The sequence below is a fragment of the Salmo salar genome, chromosome 20, assembly GCF_965601325.2.
Source record: "Salmo salar chromosome 20, fSalSal1, whole genome shotgun sequence".
NCBI classification, from domain to species: Eukaryota; Metazoa; Chordata; class Actinopteri; order Salmoniformes; family Salmonidae; genus Salmo; species Salmo salar.
Genome location: NC_138310.1, coordinates 28406419 through 28424156, shown reverse-complemented (window position 1 = coordinate 28424156; position 17738 = coordinate 28406419). Strand labels below are relative to the sequence as shown.

At 42.5% G+C, this 17738-nt stretch overlaps 1 protein-coding gene across 3 annotated transcripts in view; it reads left to right on the top strand.

Moving 5' to 3' along the window:
* Positions 1-17738, top strand: part of LOC106580311 (slingshot protein phosphatase 1a) — a 66922-nt gene that overhangs the window by 37196 nt on the left and 11988 nt on the right. For 2 of the 3 annotated variants that reach the window (XM_082966325.1, XM_014161183.3), the window contains exons 3-4: positions 14959-15059; positions 17269-17333. In XM_082966325.1, coding sequence (XP_082822451.1) covers positions 14959-15059; positions 17269-17333 — 166 coding nt within the window. Of the gene's footprint in view, positions 1-6472; positions 6997-14958; positions 15060-17268; positions 17334-17738 lie in introns of those variants that run through there. The other variant, XM_082966326.1, reaches the window with a different exon arrangement.

Below are 17738 nucleotides of genomic sequence, written 5' to 3'. Positions count from 1 at the left end.
CAGTGATGTTTTGGGGCTGTCGCTGGGCAACACGGACGTTCAACTCCCTCCAAAGATTTTCTATGGGGTTGAGATCTGGAGACTGGCTAGGCCACTCCAGGACCTTGAAATGCTTCTTACGAAGCCACTCCTTCGTTGCCCGGGCGGTGTGTTTGGGATCATTATCATGCTGAAAGACCCAGCCACGTTTCATCTTCAATGCCCTTGCAGATGGAAGGAGGTTTTCACTCAAAATCTCACGATACATGGCCCCATTCATTCTTTCCTTTACACGGATCAGTCGTCCTGGTCCCTTTGCAGAAAAACAGCCCCAAAGCATGATGTTTCCACCCCCATGCTTCACAGTAGGTATGGTGTTCTTTGGATGCAACTCAGCATTCTTTGTCCTCCAAACATGACGAGTTGAGTTTTTACCAAAAAGTTATATTTTGGTTTCATCTGACCATATTTTGGTTTCATCTGACCATATGACATTCTCCCAATCCTCTTCTGGATCATCTAAATGCTCTCTAGCAAACTTCAGACGGGCCTGGACATGTACTGGCTTAAGCAGGGGGACACGTCTGGCACTGCAGGATTTGAGTCCCTGGTGGCGTAGTGTGTTACTGATGGTAGGCTTTGTTACTTTGGTCCCAGCTCTCTGCAGGTCATTCACTAGGTCCCCCCGTGTGCTTCTGGGATTTTTGCTCACCGTTCTTGTGATCATTTTGACCCCACGGGGTGAGATCTTGCGTGGAGCCCCAGATCGAGGGAGATTATCTGCTCCCACAGTTGATTTCTTCAAACCAAGCTGCTTACCTATTGCAGATTCAGTCTTCCCAGCCTGGTGCAGGTCTACAATTTTGTTTCTGGTGTCCTTTGACAGCTCTTTGGTCTTGGCCATAGTGGAGTTTGGAGTGTGACTGTTTGAGGTTGTGGACAGGTGTCTTTTATACTGATAACAAGTTCAAACAGGTGCCATTAATACAGGTAACGAGTGGAGGACAGAGGAGCCTCTTAAAGAAGAAGTTACAGGTCTGTGAGAGCCAGAAATCTTGCTTGTTTGTAGGTGACCAAATACTTATTTTCCACCATAATTTGCAAATAAATTCATTAAAAATCCTACAATGTGATTTTCTGGATATTTTTTTCTTCACATTTTGTCTGTCATAGTTGACGTGTACCTATGATGAAAATTACAGGCCTCTCTCATCTTTTTAAGTGGGAGAACTTGCACAATTGGTGGCTGACTAAATACTTTTTTGTCCCACTGTACAGTGGCTTGCAAAAGTATTCACCCCCCGTGGCATTTTTCCTATTTTGTTGCCTTACAACCTGGAATTTAAAATGTTTTTTGGGGGGGGTTTGTATCATTTGATTTACACAACATGCCTACCACTTTGAAGATGCAAAATATTTTTTGGGTGTGAAACAAACAAGAGATAAGACAAAAAAATTACTTGAACGTGCATAACTATTTACTCCCCCCAAAGTCAGTACTTTGTAGAGCCACCTTTTGCAGCAATTACAGCTGCACGTCTCTTGGGGTATGTCTCTATAAGCTTGGCACATCTAGCCACTGGGATCTTTGCTCATTCTTCAAGGCAAAACTGCTCCAGCTCCTTCAGGTTGGATGGGTTCCGCTGGTGTACAGCAATCTTCAAGTCATACCACAGATTCTCAATTGGATTGAGGTCTGGGCGTTGACTAGGCCATTCCAAGACATTTAAATGTTCCCCTTAAACCACTCGAGTGCTGCTTTAGAAGTATGCTTAGGGTCATTGTCTTGCTGGAAGGTGTACCTCTGTCCCAGTTTCAAATCTCTGGAAGACTGAAACAGGTTTCGCTCAAGAATGTCCCTGTATTTAGCGCCATCCATCATTCCTTCAATTCTGACCAGTTTCCCAGTCCCTGCCGAGGAAAAACATCCCCACAGCATGATGCTGCCATCACCATGCTTCACTGTGGGGATGGTATTCTCGGGGTGATGAGAGGTGTTGGGTTTGCGCCAGACATAGCATCTTCCTTCATGGCCAAAAATATACATTTTACTCTCATCTGAACAGAGTACCTTCTTCCATATGTTTGGGTTGTCTCCCACGTGCCTTTTGGCGAACACCAAACATGTTTGCTTATTTTTTTTCTTTAAGCAATGGCTTTTTTCTGGCCACTCTAACGTAAAGCCTAGCTCTGTGGAGTGTACGGCTTAAAATGGTCCAATGGACAGATACTCCTATCTCTGCTGTGGAGCTTTGCAGCTCCTTCAGGGTTATCTTTCATCTCTTTGTAGCCTCTCTGACTAATGCCCTCCTTGCCTGGTCCCTGAGTTTTGGTGGGAGGCCCTCTCTTGGCAGTTTGGTGGTGGTGCCATATTCTTTCCATTTAAAAAAAAAAATGGATTTAATGGTGCTCCGTGGGATGTTCAAAGTTTCAGATATTTTTTTATAACCCAACCCTGATCTGTACTTCTCCACAACTTTGTCCCCGACTTGTTTGGAGAGCTCCTTGATCTTGGTGCCCATTGCTTAGTGGTGTTGCAGACTCTGGGGCCTTTCAGAACAGGTGTGTGTGTGTATATATACTGAGATCATGTGACACTTAGATTGCACACAGGTGGACTTTATTTAACTAATTATGTGACTTCTGAAGGTAATTGGTTGCACCAGATCTTATTTAGGGGCTTCATAGCAAAGTGGTTGAATACATATGTACACACCATGTTTCCGTTTGTAATTTTTTATAATTTTTTTTAACAAGTTATTTTTTTCACTTCACCAATTTGGACTATTTTGTGTATGTCCATTACATGAAATCCAAATAAAAATCCATATAAATTGCAGGTTGTAATGCAACAAAATAGGAAAAATGCCAAGGGGGATGAATACTTTTGCAAGGCACTGTAGGTCTCTTTTGAGCCCATCCAAAGCGTCTGTGAACTTCCTCAAACACCAACCTTATGCAATAGCTAGCCAGCCCTGAGAAGAGGCTTTTCTTCCATTGTGCTGGTGTGTGCAGAAAGCCCTGGGCCCATGAATAACCCGCGTAGCGACTCCCCCTCTGGAGATTCTCTGTGTGGAGAGTCCTCTTCAGAGTAATCCATTACACCGTGCAAACACCTGGTGATTCAGAGGATAAGATTACTGGCAGGCTGTGCTTGGTTCAGACCGGTCCAAGTTATCTATCTGGCTGCAAGAGTAATTCTGTTAATGCCCAGTCACATGGACTAGGCCTGGGTTCTCCCTCTGCTACCAAAGCTGACCTCACTAGGTTTGTGGCAGCACCGCCTTCGGCTAATCCACTGTTCCTGGCAATATTGATCACATATAGTTTTTCATGGGTTTTGAAGGAGTTTTCCACCTAGAGATCAGTTGACTTGCGAGTAGCCTGTTGGTGAGGTATCACAGAGCTCTTCCTGTTGACAAGGAGATGGTGTTATCTGTGTTAGAGAGAAAGGCAGGAGTTCTATGTCGGCAAATCCTCTCAAATTAGTTGAATGACGTGTGTGTGTGTGTGTTAGAGAAAAGAGGAGTGTCTTGACTTGACTTTAACCTCTATGGGCTAGGCGGGACGAATTCGTCCCACCTACGTAACAGCCACTTGAAGCCTGTGGCGCGATTTTCAAAACCTTAAAAATCCTATTACTTCAATTTCTCAAACATATGACTATTTTACAGCTATTTAAAGACAAGACTCTCGTTAATCTGACCACACTGTCCGATTTCAAAAAGGCTTTACAACGAAAGCAAAACATTAGATTATGTCAGCAGAGTACCAAGCCAGAAATAATCAGACACCCATTTTTCAAGCTAGCATATAATGTCACCAAAACCCAGAAGACAGCTAAATGCAGCACTCACCTTTGATGATCTTCATCAGATGACAACCCTAGGACATTATGTTATACAATACATGCATGTTTTGTTCAATCAAGTTCATATTTATATCAAAAACCAGCTTTTTACATTAGCATGTGACGTTCAGAACTAGCATACCCCCCGCAAACTTCCGGGGAATTCGCTAACATTTTACTAAATTACTCACGATAAACGTTCACAAAAAGCATAACAATTATTTTAAGAATTATAGATACAGACCTCCTCTATGCACTCGATATGTCCGATTTTAAAATAGCTTTTTGGTGAAAGCACATTTTGCAATATTCTTAGTACATAGCCCAGGCATCACGGGCTAGCTATTTAGACACCCGGCAAGTTTAGCACTCACCATAATCATATTTACTATTATAAAAGTTTGATTACCTTTTGTTGTCTTCGTCAGAATGCACTCCCAGGACTGCTACTTCAATAACAAATGTTGGTTTGGTCCAAAATAATCCATCGTTATATCCGAATAGCGGCGTTTTGTTTGTGCGTTCCAGACACTATCCGAAATGGTAAAGAAGGGTCGTGCGCATGGCGCAATTCGTGACAAAAAAATTCTAAATATTCCATTACCGTACTTCGAAGCATGTCAACCGCTGTTTAAAATCAATTTTTACGCCATTTTTCTCGTAGAAAAGCGATAATATTCCGACAGGGAATCTCCTTTTCGGCAAACAGAGGAAAAAATCACAAAGGCGGGGGCGGTCAGGTCACGCGCCTAAGCCCAGAGTCCCTTGATCGGCCACTTGAGAAAGGCGATAATGTGTTTCAGCCTGGGGCTGGGATGACGACATTCTGTTTTTTCCCGGGCTCTGAGCGCCTATGGACGACGTAGGAAGTGTCACGTTAGAGCAGAGATCCTTAGTAAAAGATAGAGATGGAAAAGAAGTTCAAGAAATGGTCAGACAGGCCACTTCCTGTAAAGGAATCTCTCAGGTTTTGACCTGCCATTTGAGTTCTGTTATACTCACAGACACCATTCAAACAGTTTTAGAAACTTTAGGGTGTTTTCTATCCATATGTAATAAGTATATGCATATTCTAGTTACTGGGTAGGAGTGGTAACCAGATTAAATCGGGTATGTTTTTTATCCAGCCGTGTCAATACTGCCCCCTAGCCCTAACAGGTTAACATCAATCTGAAGACTAAATTCGCTTTTCAAGATACTTTACAGGTAATCAGCCGTACCAGTGATTGTCTTAGAGGTGAATTTATCGTCTCTACCTCGTGTTGAGATTCAACGTTCAGACCACTAATCGTGCAGTTGCAGCTCAACGCTTTGCTGGTCTAGTATGTTAATTTTTTAACCAAACATTTTATACAGTTTATTCGAAAGGGGTGGTTCCGTCAGGCTGACACGCTCTCTGACTGCACTCAGGGGCGTGACTTGTCACTTGTACAAAGTTATGTAAAACATTTCTTAGTTCTTCAAATCACATCCCTCTCTTAACAAAAACACTCAATTTTTCATATTACCTGCACATCACATGGGATTTAACTTTGTACATGTAGTGGGTATACTTTCCAAGTTACAGTATTTCCTTTATTGCATTTTTAATTCACAAATAACAAACAATATATCATTAGTGTTCTATAGAACGTGGGGAATGGTCAGAGGTGATCTATGTCAGGAATATTGTGCCAGTATTTGCTTTTGAACGTGTTCGAGTTTCACCGGGAAAAAGTATCTTGAAGCAAAGGACATTCCTTTGGTGAATGTTGGAGAGGGAGACCTGAATCTTCTCCACTTGATTTACAACAGGACGTGAGCTGTTAATCCCCACTAGTCACTTCCTCCTCCCCTCTGTTGGTGAGCGGGGGTCTGAGTGAAGTTATTCATTGCAAACCTGATCTATTTGGATTCTCATGGACAGTCATGACTTGAGTCTACCTCACACAATAACATAGACCTAATATCTACTCAACTCTTTCTAATGTTCTCCCTTCCTAACTCGCCCCAGACACACACATTACCATATGTGACACGAGTGTGGCGTGACTGACAGTAACACTGGTCTGTGTGGGACAGATGGAAATGGAAGTGAGTGACAGGCAGCAGTGGCCAGTCTTAAAGGAGAGAGATGGGCTGGTCCCTCCCCTGAGGTTAATGAGATTTGGGCAGAGCTATGTGCCAGGCTCACTGCCCTCCCTGCCCATGCTTGGCCCATGTGAGGAGCTCCCTGGCAGCGCTGCCTGGGAGTCAGTTGACTTGTTGGGTGGCATGCAGCCTCTGGCCCCTGCTAGCTAAGGAGATCAAGACATCCATTCTGAATTGTTGGCCGAAGTCCCTCTGTTTCCTTTTGTCTTTTGAACAAGTAGCTTTGCTGGTCCCAGAGAAGGGAAGAAAGAAAGCCATTCTGTGATGTCTTGGAGAGCAGGTTTCTGTTGGACAGCAGTATAAGATCCTGGATTAGGACCTTATTTTCTCCTGCTGAAGTGGAAACCTGTTGTTGCTCTGCAGCTGAGAACTAGAACAGACACATTGTTTGTTTGACTTCTTACAATTGATTAAGGATGGGAAATGATTTCATGCTGGGGAAGAACTCATGCTGAGAAAATAAAGTCCAGCATCTGAAATCCTCTGGATTTGTAACACTTCCGGCTATACAGTGTTTATGTGTGTGTGTGAGAGAGGAGGTTGAATTGTGTGTGAGTCCCTGAGAGAGGGGGAGGGGAGGTAGGACACAGCCCTCTGCCTCAAGCTGCGGTTGGACACTGCGCTGCAAGTCCTCTCAGGAGGCTGGAGCACTCAGACTTTGCTTTTCTTCACTGCTTTACTCAAACAGAGGGACTGGGGGAAATGTAGCCTATAGATAAATGGAGAGGGAAGGAGGTGTGCCACTACAGCGCAGCAGAAGGCAGCCGCCTACCTACATCACACAGATAAGACTGGGCTAAGTAACTGTCAGTCTGTCACCCAGGGATTGGGTCAGGACCTGAACATCCCTCTCTTTACATTCCTTTACTCCGACTCTTGGATCCAAAGAAGAGGGCTGTAGACGGGTCAGGCTAGATCGCTCTCCGGCCGGTCAACAGAATGCATCTGGTGTTGGAGTCCTCTCAGGAGGCTGTGCTGGAGATGCTGCCCTATTTTGTGGAGAACGCCGTGTTGACCCAGACCGAGATATGCCGCATGTGAGTTTAGTAGAGTGCTGCGAAGTTCTGAAATGGTACCCCATAGATAAATGGAGTGTGTGATCTACAAGAATAGAAATGCTGTTACATTTCCTAATTTAGCCTGACTTAGTATGTGTGGTTCTTAGACAGTAGTGCGCCCAGTGCTTCTTAGTTGTGTAGAATGGGAGGATGTGTATGACAGATAATACTCAGTGGTGTACAAATGCAATAAGGGGGTTCTGGGATGTTATTGTGTACTATGTCCTTTTTGGAACAATACCTGTTAACTTTTTCTGTGTAAAATGTCAAATAGCCTAGCTACTGGCTTGAAATTTCCATAGCTCAACAGAAGAGAAATCCAGTGTTAATTTCGTTAACAGAAATTGAGTGAAATATTCATCAAACACATATTTTTCAGTGGCAATTGACGAGACTGTAACGGACTAAATAGACCTAGAAAAAAAGGAACTAAACCAAAGTGATTTTTCATTTTAATTGACTAAGACGAGCCAAAATGATCTCTGCGACTAAAATCTGACTAAGTGGACTGGACAATAATTTTTGGAGAGATTGAGAGCTTTTCAGTGATGAGCACAATTAATATTAGCAGCACAGATGCACAGTTCTGTTAAGCAGTGGAAAGGATGCGTCACACCCGGAAAACACAGCCTACTGGTGAGCTGCAGGGAGCAAGCGATGAGTGTAGGTAGACAGGCTCTGCTCCGGCTCCAATTATACACACCGTGCAGACGACACTCTTGCGTCACTTTAGCTAACCAGACACCACCAACCTTCTAGTACCTACACAAGCTGCTTTACGAAGTAAAAAAACGGCATTAAGTTTAATAGTAAAAGTCTTGCTGTTTTTTTCTCTCCCCTGAGTAGGCTATAGAAAAGTAGTCTCTTTGAATTTCTAGTCTCGATCAACCCTCCTACTTTTTCCACTGCATTTCATATACAGGTCCTGTAGATACATTTCCATCTTTTCCTCAGAAAAAACGGTTTGATTCTAGCCAGTAGGCTACCGTTAAAAAGACATGACCCGTACCGGTGCTACATTATTTATTTCTATTGTATAATGGCGCGGTGCATTTTACATTCATAAAGCATATCGCAGGCCGTTCTAAAACCAGGCTACTTGTGCACTGGACCGTTAATCATTTGTTTAGGCTACACCTTGTTCAGTCATGTTGCATCATTTGCTAGCTATAGCTTTACAACTTGAGGCACATTCAACACAACGCAATGTTTTGGAATGTTCAGATAGTAGTATGCAATGTAGAACAAACTTGCCTCTTACATGTTGAATAAGGAATAAAGTCTGCCCTATTCATGGATTTTCTATCTGCAATGTTTGAGAATTTTTCATCTCAACGTGGCCATGGTAACATTACCAGTAGCTAATATGCAAACATTTGGTGGCACAGAAAGAGGAGAAAAGGGATAGAAGACAATTCATTGACTAAATTCCTCTTGCCACTACGCTTTATTTGACTGGGTAAATAACTTTCATTTTTTTTAAGTTGCTGTGACCCAGTGACTTAGACTTGAACACATGGACCAGGAGTCGAGCACTGGGACTCAGACTTCAGCCATAGGGACTTGTGACTTGACCATTGGTGACTCGAACCTGAGCACAGGAGACTTGGGACTCGAGGTTTAGTGACTCGACTACATCATTGTGCGAAACAGTCATAAGCCCCCATTCTACTTTTGGACATCAATGTGGCTCTGGCGTCTGTGGAACGTTCATAACAGTGGCAATGACTTGACTGTGTGATGGAGGTGTGCAACCCATACTACTTTGCCAATAGCCTACTTTGTGGCACCATCTTGTGATTGTTCTCTCTCTCGCTCTCTCTGAACTTGTCTGTCTGTTTTGTATGTCATGTGCAGTATCTATCTATGTATGCTGAATTTGGAATTTACATTTACATGTTTTATTTAACTAGGCAGAATTCGTATATAATGTAATATTATTATTTTATCTTTGTCATATTTCTGCTGTTGGGAAGAGAATAGGATGTTATGCAGAAAAATGTTGTTAGGACAAGGCTATGTATGTTTTGTGCACATGGAAGATTTTATGTTTACTATACGATTATGAGGCAATACAAATGTGATGTGACTAAAATGAAAGGGCATTTAGTTGACTAAATCGTCCCACTGTTTTAGTAAGTTTGACAATAACTAGACAATCATTATTAAAAAATGACTAAATGTGAGTGCACTCAACAACAAAAAAAGAGTAGCCTAAATTAAAACAGGTCCGATCAAGTTCATGCACATGACAAGCCTGATACTAATAGTAGTCATTCATTTGTGATTGTATGAATTCTGCTCATTCAGAATCAAGAGCCTGTCTTTCCTGTCCTAGAAGAATAGGTACTCCATGGGATCATTGAGGCTATTTGGCAAGTCTCTGTGTCACTGTCTTTGTTTGCTGTGATAGCAGATATATTTTTAGCCCTGGTTTTAGTGGAGAAGCTGATAGCAGAGTGCCGGAGGCTCGGAGACACCAGGGCAGAGGCTAGTTAATTAGACTGTCTTGAGTGTGGTTCATGGTGGTGGACGTAGGGCTGGTAATTTACATGACAGGAGAGAAAGATTCACGTTCAGCACAGCCTCCGGTTTCTCACCGTGGTCTCTCACCGTGGTTTCTCACCGTGGTCTCTCACCGTGGTCTCTCACCGTGGTCTCTCACCGTGGTCTCTCACCGTGGTCTCTCACCGTGGTCTCTCACCGTGGTTTCTCACCGTGGTTTATGCATGCAGCCTATTTCAATTGATCATACAGCAGTGTACAGTTCATTTGGAAAGTATTCAGACCCCTTTTTCCACATTTTGTTACGTTACAGCCTTGTTCTAAAATGGATCAAATGAACATGTTTTCCTAATCAATCTACACACAATACCCCATAATGACAAAGCGAAAACAGGTTTTTAGACTTTTTTTTTGAAAATGTATTAAAAATAAAAACAGAAACATTATTTACATAAGTATTCAGACTTTTTGGTATTTGGTATTTTATTAGGATCCCCATTAGCTGTTGCAAAAGCAGCAGCTACTCTTCCAGGGGTCCACACCGAACATGAATCATAATACAGAACATCAATAGACAAGAACAGCTCAAGGACAGTACATACACTTTGCTATGAGAATCGAAATTGAGCTCCGGTGCATCCTGTTTCCATTGATCATCCTTGGAAGTTTCTACAACTTTGAGTCCACCTGTGGTAAATTCAATTGATTGGACATGATTTGGAAAGGAACACACCTGTCTATATAAGGTCCCACAGTTGACAGTGCATGTCAGAGCACAAACAAAGCTATGAGGTTGAAGGAATTGTCCGTAGGGCTCCGAGACAGGATTGTGTCGAGGCACAGATCTGGGGAATGGTACCAAAACATTTCTGCAGCGTTGAAGGTCCCAGAGAGAGTACAGAGAGATCCTTGATGGAAAAACTGCCTCAGAGCTCTCAGGACCTCAGACTGGATTCACCTTCCAACAGGACAACAACCCTAAGCACACAGCCAAGACAATGCAGGAGTGGCTTCAAGACAAGTCTCTGAATGTCATTGAGTTGCCCAGCCAGAGCCCTGACTTGAACCAGATTGAACATCTCTGAAGAGACATGAGAAAACCTGTGCAGTGACGCTCCTCATCCGACCTGACAGAGCTTGATAGGATCTGCAGAGAACAATGGGAGAAATTCCCCAAATACAGGTGTGCCAAGCTTGTAGCGTCATACCCAAGAAGACTCGAGGCTGTACTCGCTGCCAAAGGTACGTCAACAAAGTACTGAGTAAAGGGTCTGAATACTTATGTAAATGTATATTTCAGTTTTTATATTGAATACATTTGCAAATAATTCTTAACCTGTTTTTGCTTTGTCATTATGGGGTATTGTGTGCAGATTGAGGGAAAAAAACTATTGAATCCATTGTAGAATAAGGCTATAACGTAACAAAATGTGGAAAAAGTCAAGGGGTCTGAATATTTTCCGACTGCACTGTACTATTACTTATGTCCTCTGATGGCTGACCTCTGCCAAAATAAAATGAATCAAAGTGATTAAATAGAAGTTCTTAGTCACACTAAAACCAGCCATATAGTAATTTCAAAACTAGACCATTTTCTTTAAAGGAGGGTCAGTTATACCATAAGGACCCCTTATTCATGTCCTCATTACATGTGGTGCAACCAGACCACTCAAGTTATTTACTTTGGAATCACCCTGATCACAACCATAAACTATCAACTCCACCTGCCTTATAGATTAAGATAGAATATGAATATTTCCGTTTTTAAAAAGCTTATTTTACTTTGTCATTATGGGGTATTGTGTGTAGATTGAGTAATTATTTTTCCTTCATTTTAGAATAAGGCTGTATGTAACGTAACAAAATGTGGAAAAAGTCAAGGGGTCTCGATACTTTCCAAATGCAATGTATGTGCACTATCTAAAAGAGAATAGGAGAATTACTTTAATTTAGTTTTTTAGTAAGAGCGAAATACTGTAGTTTTACAATGCTATAGGGTTAATATAATGATATCCTGCCGAGATATCACAGGTTATGCTGAAGAAGGCTCCAAGTGATAGGCCAGATGGTTGAGGTATAAAAGTGTTTGAGGATTCTCTAGCACATACAGAGAGTCCTAAAGTTTGAAGGAGGTGCTCCATCTCCTATAGATTTAGCTAGATGCAGCTCTACCTCATATTCATCATTCCCTGACAGGAGCGCCTCCACACAGCCTAATAAATCTCAAAACAGGGTCATTTCAGCAAGCCATGACACCCACCATCTCAGATATATTTTCTGTAGTTAGAAACGGATACGATTAGAATTTCTGCAACATTTTGTTGAAATATAATTTAATCTCTGAGAAACTAAGCTAATTTATTGCATCCAAATTGTCCATTTTAATTGATCAAATTAATATAATATTCAATAAATGTAGTTCCTAACATCCTATTTGGACCAAACTTTTTCTTTAGAACAATGAGTAAGACATGAGGAATCCAAAGAAATGGCCAAAAGCCACACATGGACCCCCCCCCCCCCCCCAATACCCCACACCCCACGCTAATCCTACCACAAGAACAAGTATATAGTTTCAGTTTTCCATGTCTGATAAGTAGTATGGAGCTGCAGCTCTGAGTTTTGTTTCTTCATCCTATGTAATGTATTCTCAGTGATTTATTTTTGTATTTTTTCAACAGCAAAAAAATCTCCCCCCTGTTAGGATGGGACATAAACCTATCAACGTCAATGACTAATTTCTCTGAACGGGGAAAAAACCACCCCCAAATTCACTGGGAATACATTACATAGGATAAAGAAATTATACTTTGAGCCACAGCTGCTCCATACTACTTGTCAGACATAGAGAACTGATACTATATAGTCGTTGTTAGGGTGGAATTGGAATGGGGTGTGGGTGATTCGTGGGTGGTTTTTGACCATGTTTTGGATTCGTCATGTCTAACTCATTATTCGATAAAAGTTTGGTCCAAATCGGATGTTAGGTACTATATTTATTTAATATTAATTAAAATGGCCTATATGGGTGCAATCAATTAGATTTAATCCTCAGAGATCTAATATATTTCAACAAAATGTTGCAGGAATGCTATCTGTTTCTAACAACCGAAACGATTTCAGAACAATCTGCGATGGTGGGTGTCAAAACCCTCTTTCTTGTGTATTTTGAGGTGGAACGACCCAATGTGAAGGAGAGAAGCCAAAGTGAAACAAAAGTGCTTGTGATTAGCGGCCGGCCACTCCTATGGGCCCGTCACTGTGGAACGCTGTCTCTGTGGTGGGGGTGGGTGGCACAAAGCAGAGCCTGTTTCGGCGTTATCATATGCTTGGGCCAGGCCTCCTCCTCCTCGCCTGGAAACAGGAAGTCCAGTCAGGGACAGACAATCGGGGAGGGGGGTGGTGGAATGACTCTGGGATGGTTCTTGACCCTTACTGGGCTGAAATATGTGATCTCTGAATGTTTAGTTTTAAGTCAGACTTTTGCCATCGGTTGCTCAGAGGACGTTATTGTCTTACTTGAAATACTGATATATCGGTAGACATTTAACATGCGCCTATTCCATAGGCTCTGGTGTTGTCTAGTTTTCCTGTTTTTTGTTTTGTTCCTGTCGTTCTCATCGCACTTGTACGTGCCTGTTTGCTAGACTGCACATACAGGGTACATTGGGTATATGTTCCACCCTGCTGTCAGGTGGATTTACGAGCCTGGAGAGAGACTTATTCTGTAAGCACAGTGAAAGAGAATAATTGGCGCTAGCATAGAAAACAGCTTCAGCCCTCACTTTGTCTTTCACCACCACCATGCCATATTAGTTATGTCACCTGCAGAATGCACAGGAACTCAATGAGAGGGTGGACATAATATCCTAGACAGGTGAGACTTGTAAATGGCGTGTGTAGCTCAGAGGAATGCATTACAAACTACTGCAGCTAATTATTCAGTCTGTTTTGCATTTGGCCGGGCTGGCAGAGACCTGACAGATCCCATCAGGATGCAGCAGCTTATGCAGGCCAGGGGAAAAGGCCAGATAAGCATTCAGGATCAAAGCTTGATTCATAGCTGCTGTAGGTTGAGGCTCCGGCTTCCTCTTATAACCTCTTTGGGATCGGTGTCCCGCTAGCGTTCCACTACGACAACATCCAGTGAAATTGCAGAGCGCGAAATTCAAAATACAAAAATCGTAATATTAAACTTTCATGAAAATACAAGTGTCTTACATCGTTTAAAAGCTTAACGTCTTGTTAATCCAACTGTGTTGTCAGATTTCAATAAGGCTTTACGGCGAAAGCATACCATGCGATTATCTGAGGACAGCGCCCCACATCAAAATACTTTTACAAACCAGCACAGGCGTCACAAAATCCCAAATAGCGATAAAATAAATCACTTACCTTTTTGAAGATCTTCCTCTGTTTACAATCCCAAGGGTCCCAGCTACACAATGAATGGTCATTTTGTTCGATAAAGCCCCTCTTAATATCCAAAAAAGTCCTTTTAGTTGGCGCCATTGATTTCATGAATCAACTCGTTCAACATGCATACAAACGAATCCAAAAAGTTACCGGTAAAGTTCATCCAAACAAGTCAAACGATGTTTCTAATTAATCCTCAGGTACTCTATCTAAATAAAATATACAATTTAAGGTGGAGAATAGTATGTTAAATAGGGAAGATGAATAACGAAGTGCACGTACCTCATTCATGCGCACAAAAGACTACTTTTCTAATGAGGGACACCTTGGAAAAACTACAACTACTTGTTCATTTTTCAAAAACAAGCTTGAAACCCTTCCTAAAGACTGTTGACATCTAGTGGAAGCCATAGGAACTGTCATCTGGGTCCTATGTATTTGTTTTTCCCATAGGCTATCATTGAAATGGCCTGTGACCTCAAACAAAACATTTTCCGGATGTACTTTCCTCGGGTTTTCGCCTGCCATATCAGTTCTGTTATACTCAGACATTATTTTAACAGTTTTAGAAACTTCAGAGTGTTTTCTATCCAATGCTACCAATTATATGCATAACCTAGCTTATGGGCCTGAGTAACAGGCAGTTTACTTTGGGCACGTCAGTCATCTGGAATTCAGGATACTGCCCCCTAGCTTTAAAAAGTGAAGAGGTTAAACTTGGCTTACTGCTGACCTTTTACAATTGGGTTTAGTGGCTGAAATACTGGGTGCCTGTCTGGGCCTCCTGACCTGGGCCACTTTTCTTGTCTGTCTTGTCCCAGGTATGAGTTATCTTCTCTCCCCATCTTCACTTTCTCTGTAACATGGCGCTCTAGAAGGTGTAAGGATTCTGTTATAGAACCGGAACAGTTTGACACACATATCACAGTGTTGAACTGTTGAGTGACCATGTGGCTCAGTCTGCCCACATTGTTGCATGATCCAGTTTCTAACGGCTCTCTCCATCTGTTGTTTTTCTAGCCTGAGCGAGAGCTTCTTCATGGTGAAGGGTGCTGCCCTCTTCCTGCAGCAGGGCAGCAGTCCTCAGGGCCAGAAAGCACATCCCCACCACAAACATGCAGGTGAGTACCTACCACACAACCAAAGGACAAGACCACATGGGCTGCCATGCAAAGTGGCTAAATGGTCCCAAGAGTGATAGAGTTTGAATTTTTGACATTACTCTATCCATCTTACAAACAGGGTTGTTGTGGTGGTTTTGTCGTGTACTTTGTTGTGTAGTCTGGTCTCCACTTTCTACCTGTTCTCCTGGAAAACTTGAGTGCACTTGAGTTGAGGTGTCTGGCTGATTTATTAGTATGTTCCAGACATGTGTAGCTTAGGCAGATTAGTGGTGAAGTAGGCCTACAATAGGCTATGTGGCTGCTGGTAGTGTTCAGTAGTAGGCCTACAATAGGCTATGTGGCTGCTGATCGTGTTCAGTAGTAGGCCTACAATAGGCTATGTGGCTGCTGGTAGTGTTCAGTAGTAGGCCTACATGTGTTCCATATCAATCGAAACAGGACACTGAGGGTTTGTCATCTGGCAGTTATCAATGTTGTAGTCATGTATCCGAGAGTCTATTCAAAGCTTCAACGTCATGAAATCCATATGGTATACCATATATAGGGCCTTGTGTTTAGCCACCAGTATTATGTAAAGGAGGATATTTCAGGTGTGATTCTGAGACAGAGGTTTTAATTGGTTAAAGACAAGATCTTGCAGCTGCTAGGGAGAGCTTAGCATGCACTCTCAATATCACCGAGAACCATGGATATGTTTTTCTCCCCTTTACTCACTGTTGTTCAAGTTTGACTTGTTTCTCATTGTTGTTTTCCTTGTTTAAGTGAATTCAATAGGAATTTAGAATGGTTTGCGTCACCAAGTGAATTGACTGAACTTCAGGACATTCAGGATTGGCTGCTAGCCCGCATTAAGTGTTTGTGTTGGTAGGGAGTTACTGGAGGATGCAGTCATGTGTTTCTTATAGAGGACGTACTGCCTGTGGAAAATTAATAGGCCAGGTTTTTTCTGGGTTCTTTGCTATGGGACAGAATGTTTTCAAGTAGGATAATCTCCCAAGCTTGGACTTTGGGCAACATATTGGCCTGTAGCCCACTGCTAGTGAACATTGTGCCGTATTGTAGTTAGAATACTTAGCGGTGCCCTCAGGTTGTGAGCTGACTGATTTCTGATCCACACTGTGCAGTTCCTTCGGTCTGAGAAACAACCTTTGTATTTTCTCAAAGCTGTAACAGTGGCGGGAGATATCTCATGAAAACACTGCCTAGTGAAAAACTTGCAGAACTGCCAGCACAAAAAGAAAGATGCCTGCATGTCAATTGAACTTGGCCTTAACCAAACCAAATGCAGAGATTAGCATTTGTCTCAGTAGATTTCTCTCGATCTGACAGTGAGACTGAGTGTCTGAATTGGGCTGAGCTGAGAAACTCCAATAGCCCCTGGCTGTTATGATCCAGAACAGTTGCAGAGTAAATTACTCACCTACTAATACATGTAAATTAATATATGTCTGAACGTGTCTGTAATATATGTTTGAACGTACCATGAAGCAGAGGAGCAGGGGAACATGCCCAGAGCCAGTGTGCCGCTGACAGCTGTAATAAAAGCTGCCCAGGAGGAGAGGACACAGTTTGTTTGCCAGTCGTCAGAACACCTTGACTGACACATACTTGGCTGCCCCTCTTTACTCATCACTGCAGTGGTTAGGCTTGTCATTTAACCCCTCGTTATCCAGTAGCTCCCTCTTTGCCTGTTTGCGTCCCAAATGTCTCCCTAAGCCCTATGTAGTGCACTACTTCTTTTGACGAGGGACCATGAGGCTCTGGTTAAATGTAGTGCACTACATATGGAATGCGGTGCTATTTGGTACGTAACCTTTCTCTCACCCCACTTCCTCAGGGGAACTTACGTCAAGCCTGGCATGATAGGCTCAAAACATTCCAACGTGACAGAGAAGAAGCGGTGTTTAGGTGTGGTTTTATGGTTAGCTGAGACTGAGTTGTGGGTGATCAATTTGTAGATGACAAGCAGGAAAGTGTCTTTGGCCTGTTGCATGACACTAGCCCATTGTGCCTGCACTTACTCACTCACTCAACAATGGAGTACATTAAGATGTCATGTGGTATGATGAGTGTTCAGTTTCAAATGTCAAGATTTGTTTTATAGGACTAATCACATAAAACCATGCTCTCTGATAATGGCACTGACCGACCAGGTGTTGTCAAGGTTGTCTTTTAGTCTTAGTTTTATTTTATTCTCTCTCAACAGGAGACTTACCTCAGCACCTGCAGGTGATGATCAACATTCTTCGCTTGGAGGACCGAATCAAACTGGTAAGAGAGACACGCGCACTTGCAGTGACTAACCACCTGGCACTATGACATAGGCAAACTGCCTGAATGCTTTTTATTGTGTACTTAAGACTCTCATTTACTCACTGTAATTATTAGCTCATGAGAACATGTTTGAACGCGCGCAGGAGAGCATTACCAAGTGTTTCCATGGTTTCTGTGAAATGAAGAGTTTGTTAGTTTGTTACCTACCACTATGTTCTCACACTCCATTGGAATTATGCCTCCCATGTATTTAGAAACTGTTTTTGACTGAGAGAAATGACTTTAGAGGACTGGAATGTGTGTGAGGACTGGAATGGTTTGACTGTATGGGTGTTAGGCTCATTTTCCCAGGGTCAGGCTGTGTGTACCATCAATGTTCACAGTCCGTTTCTATTACTTAAG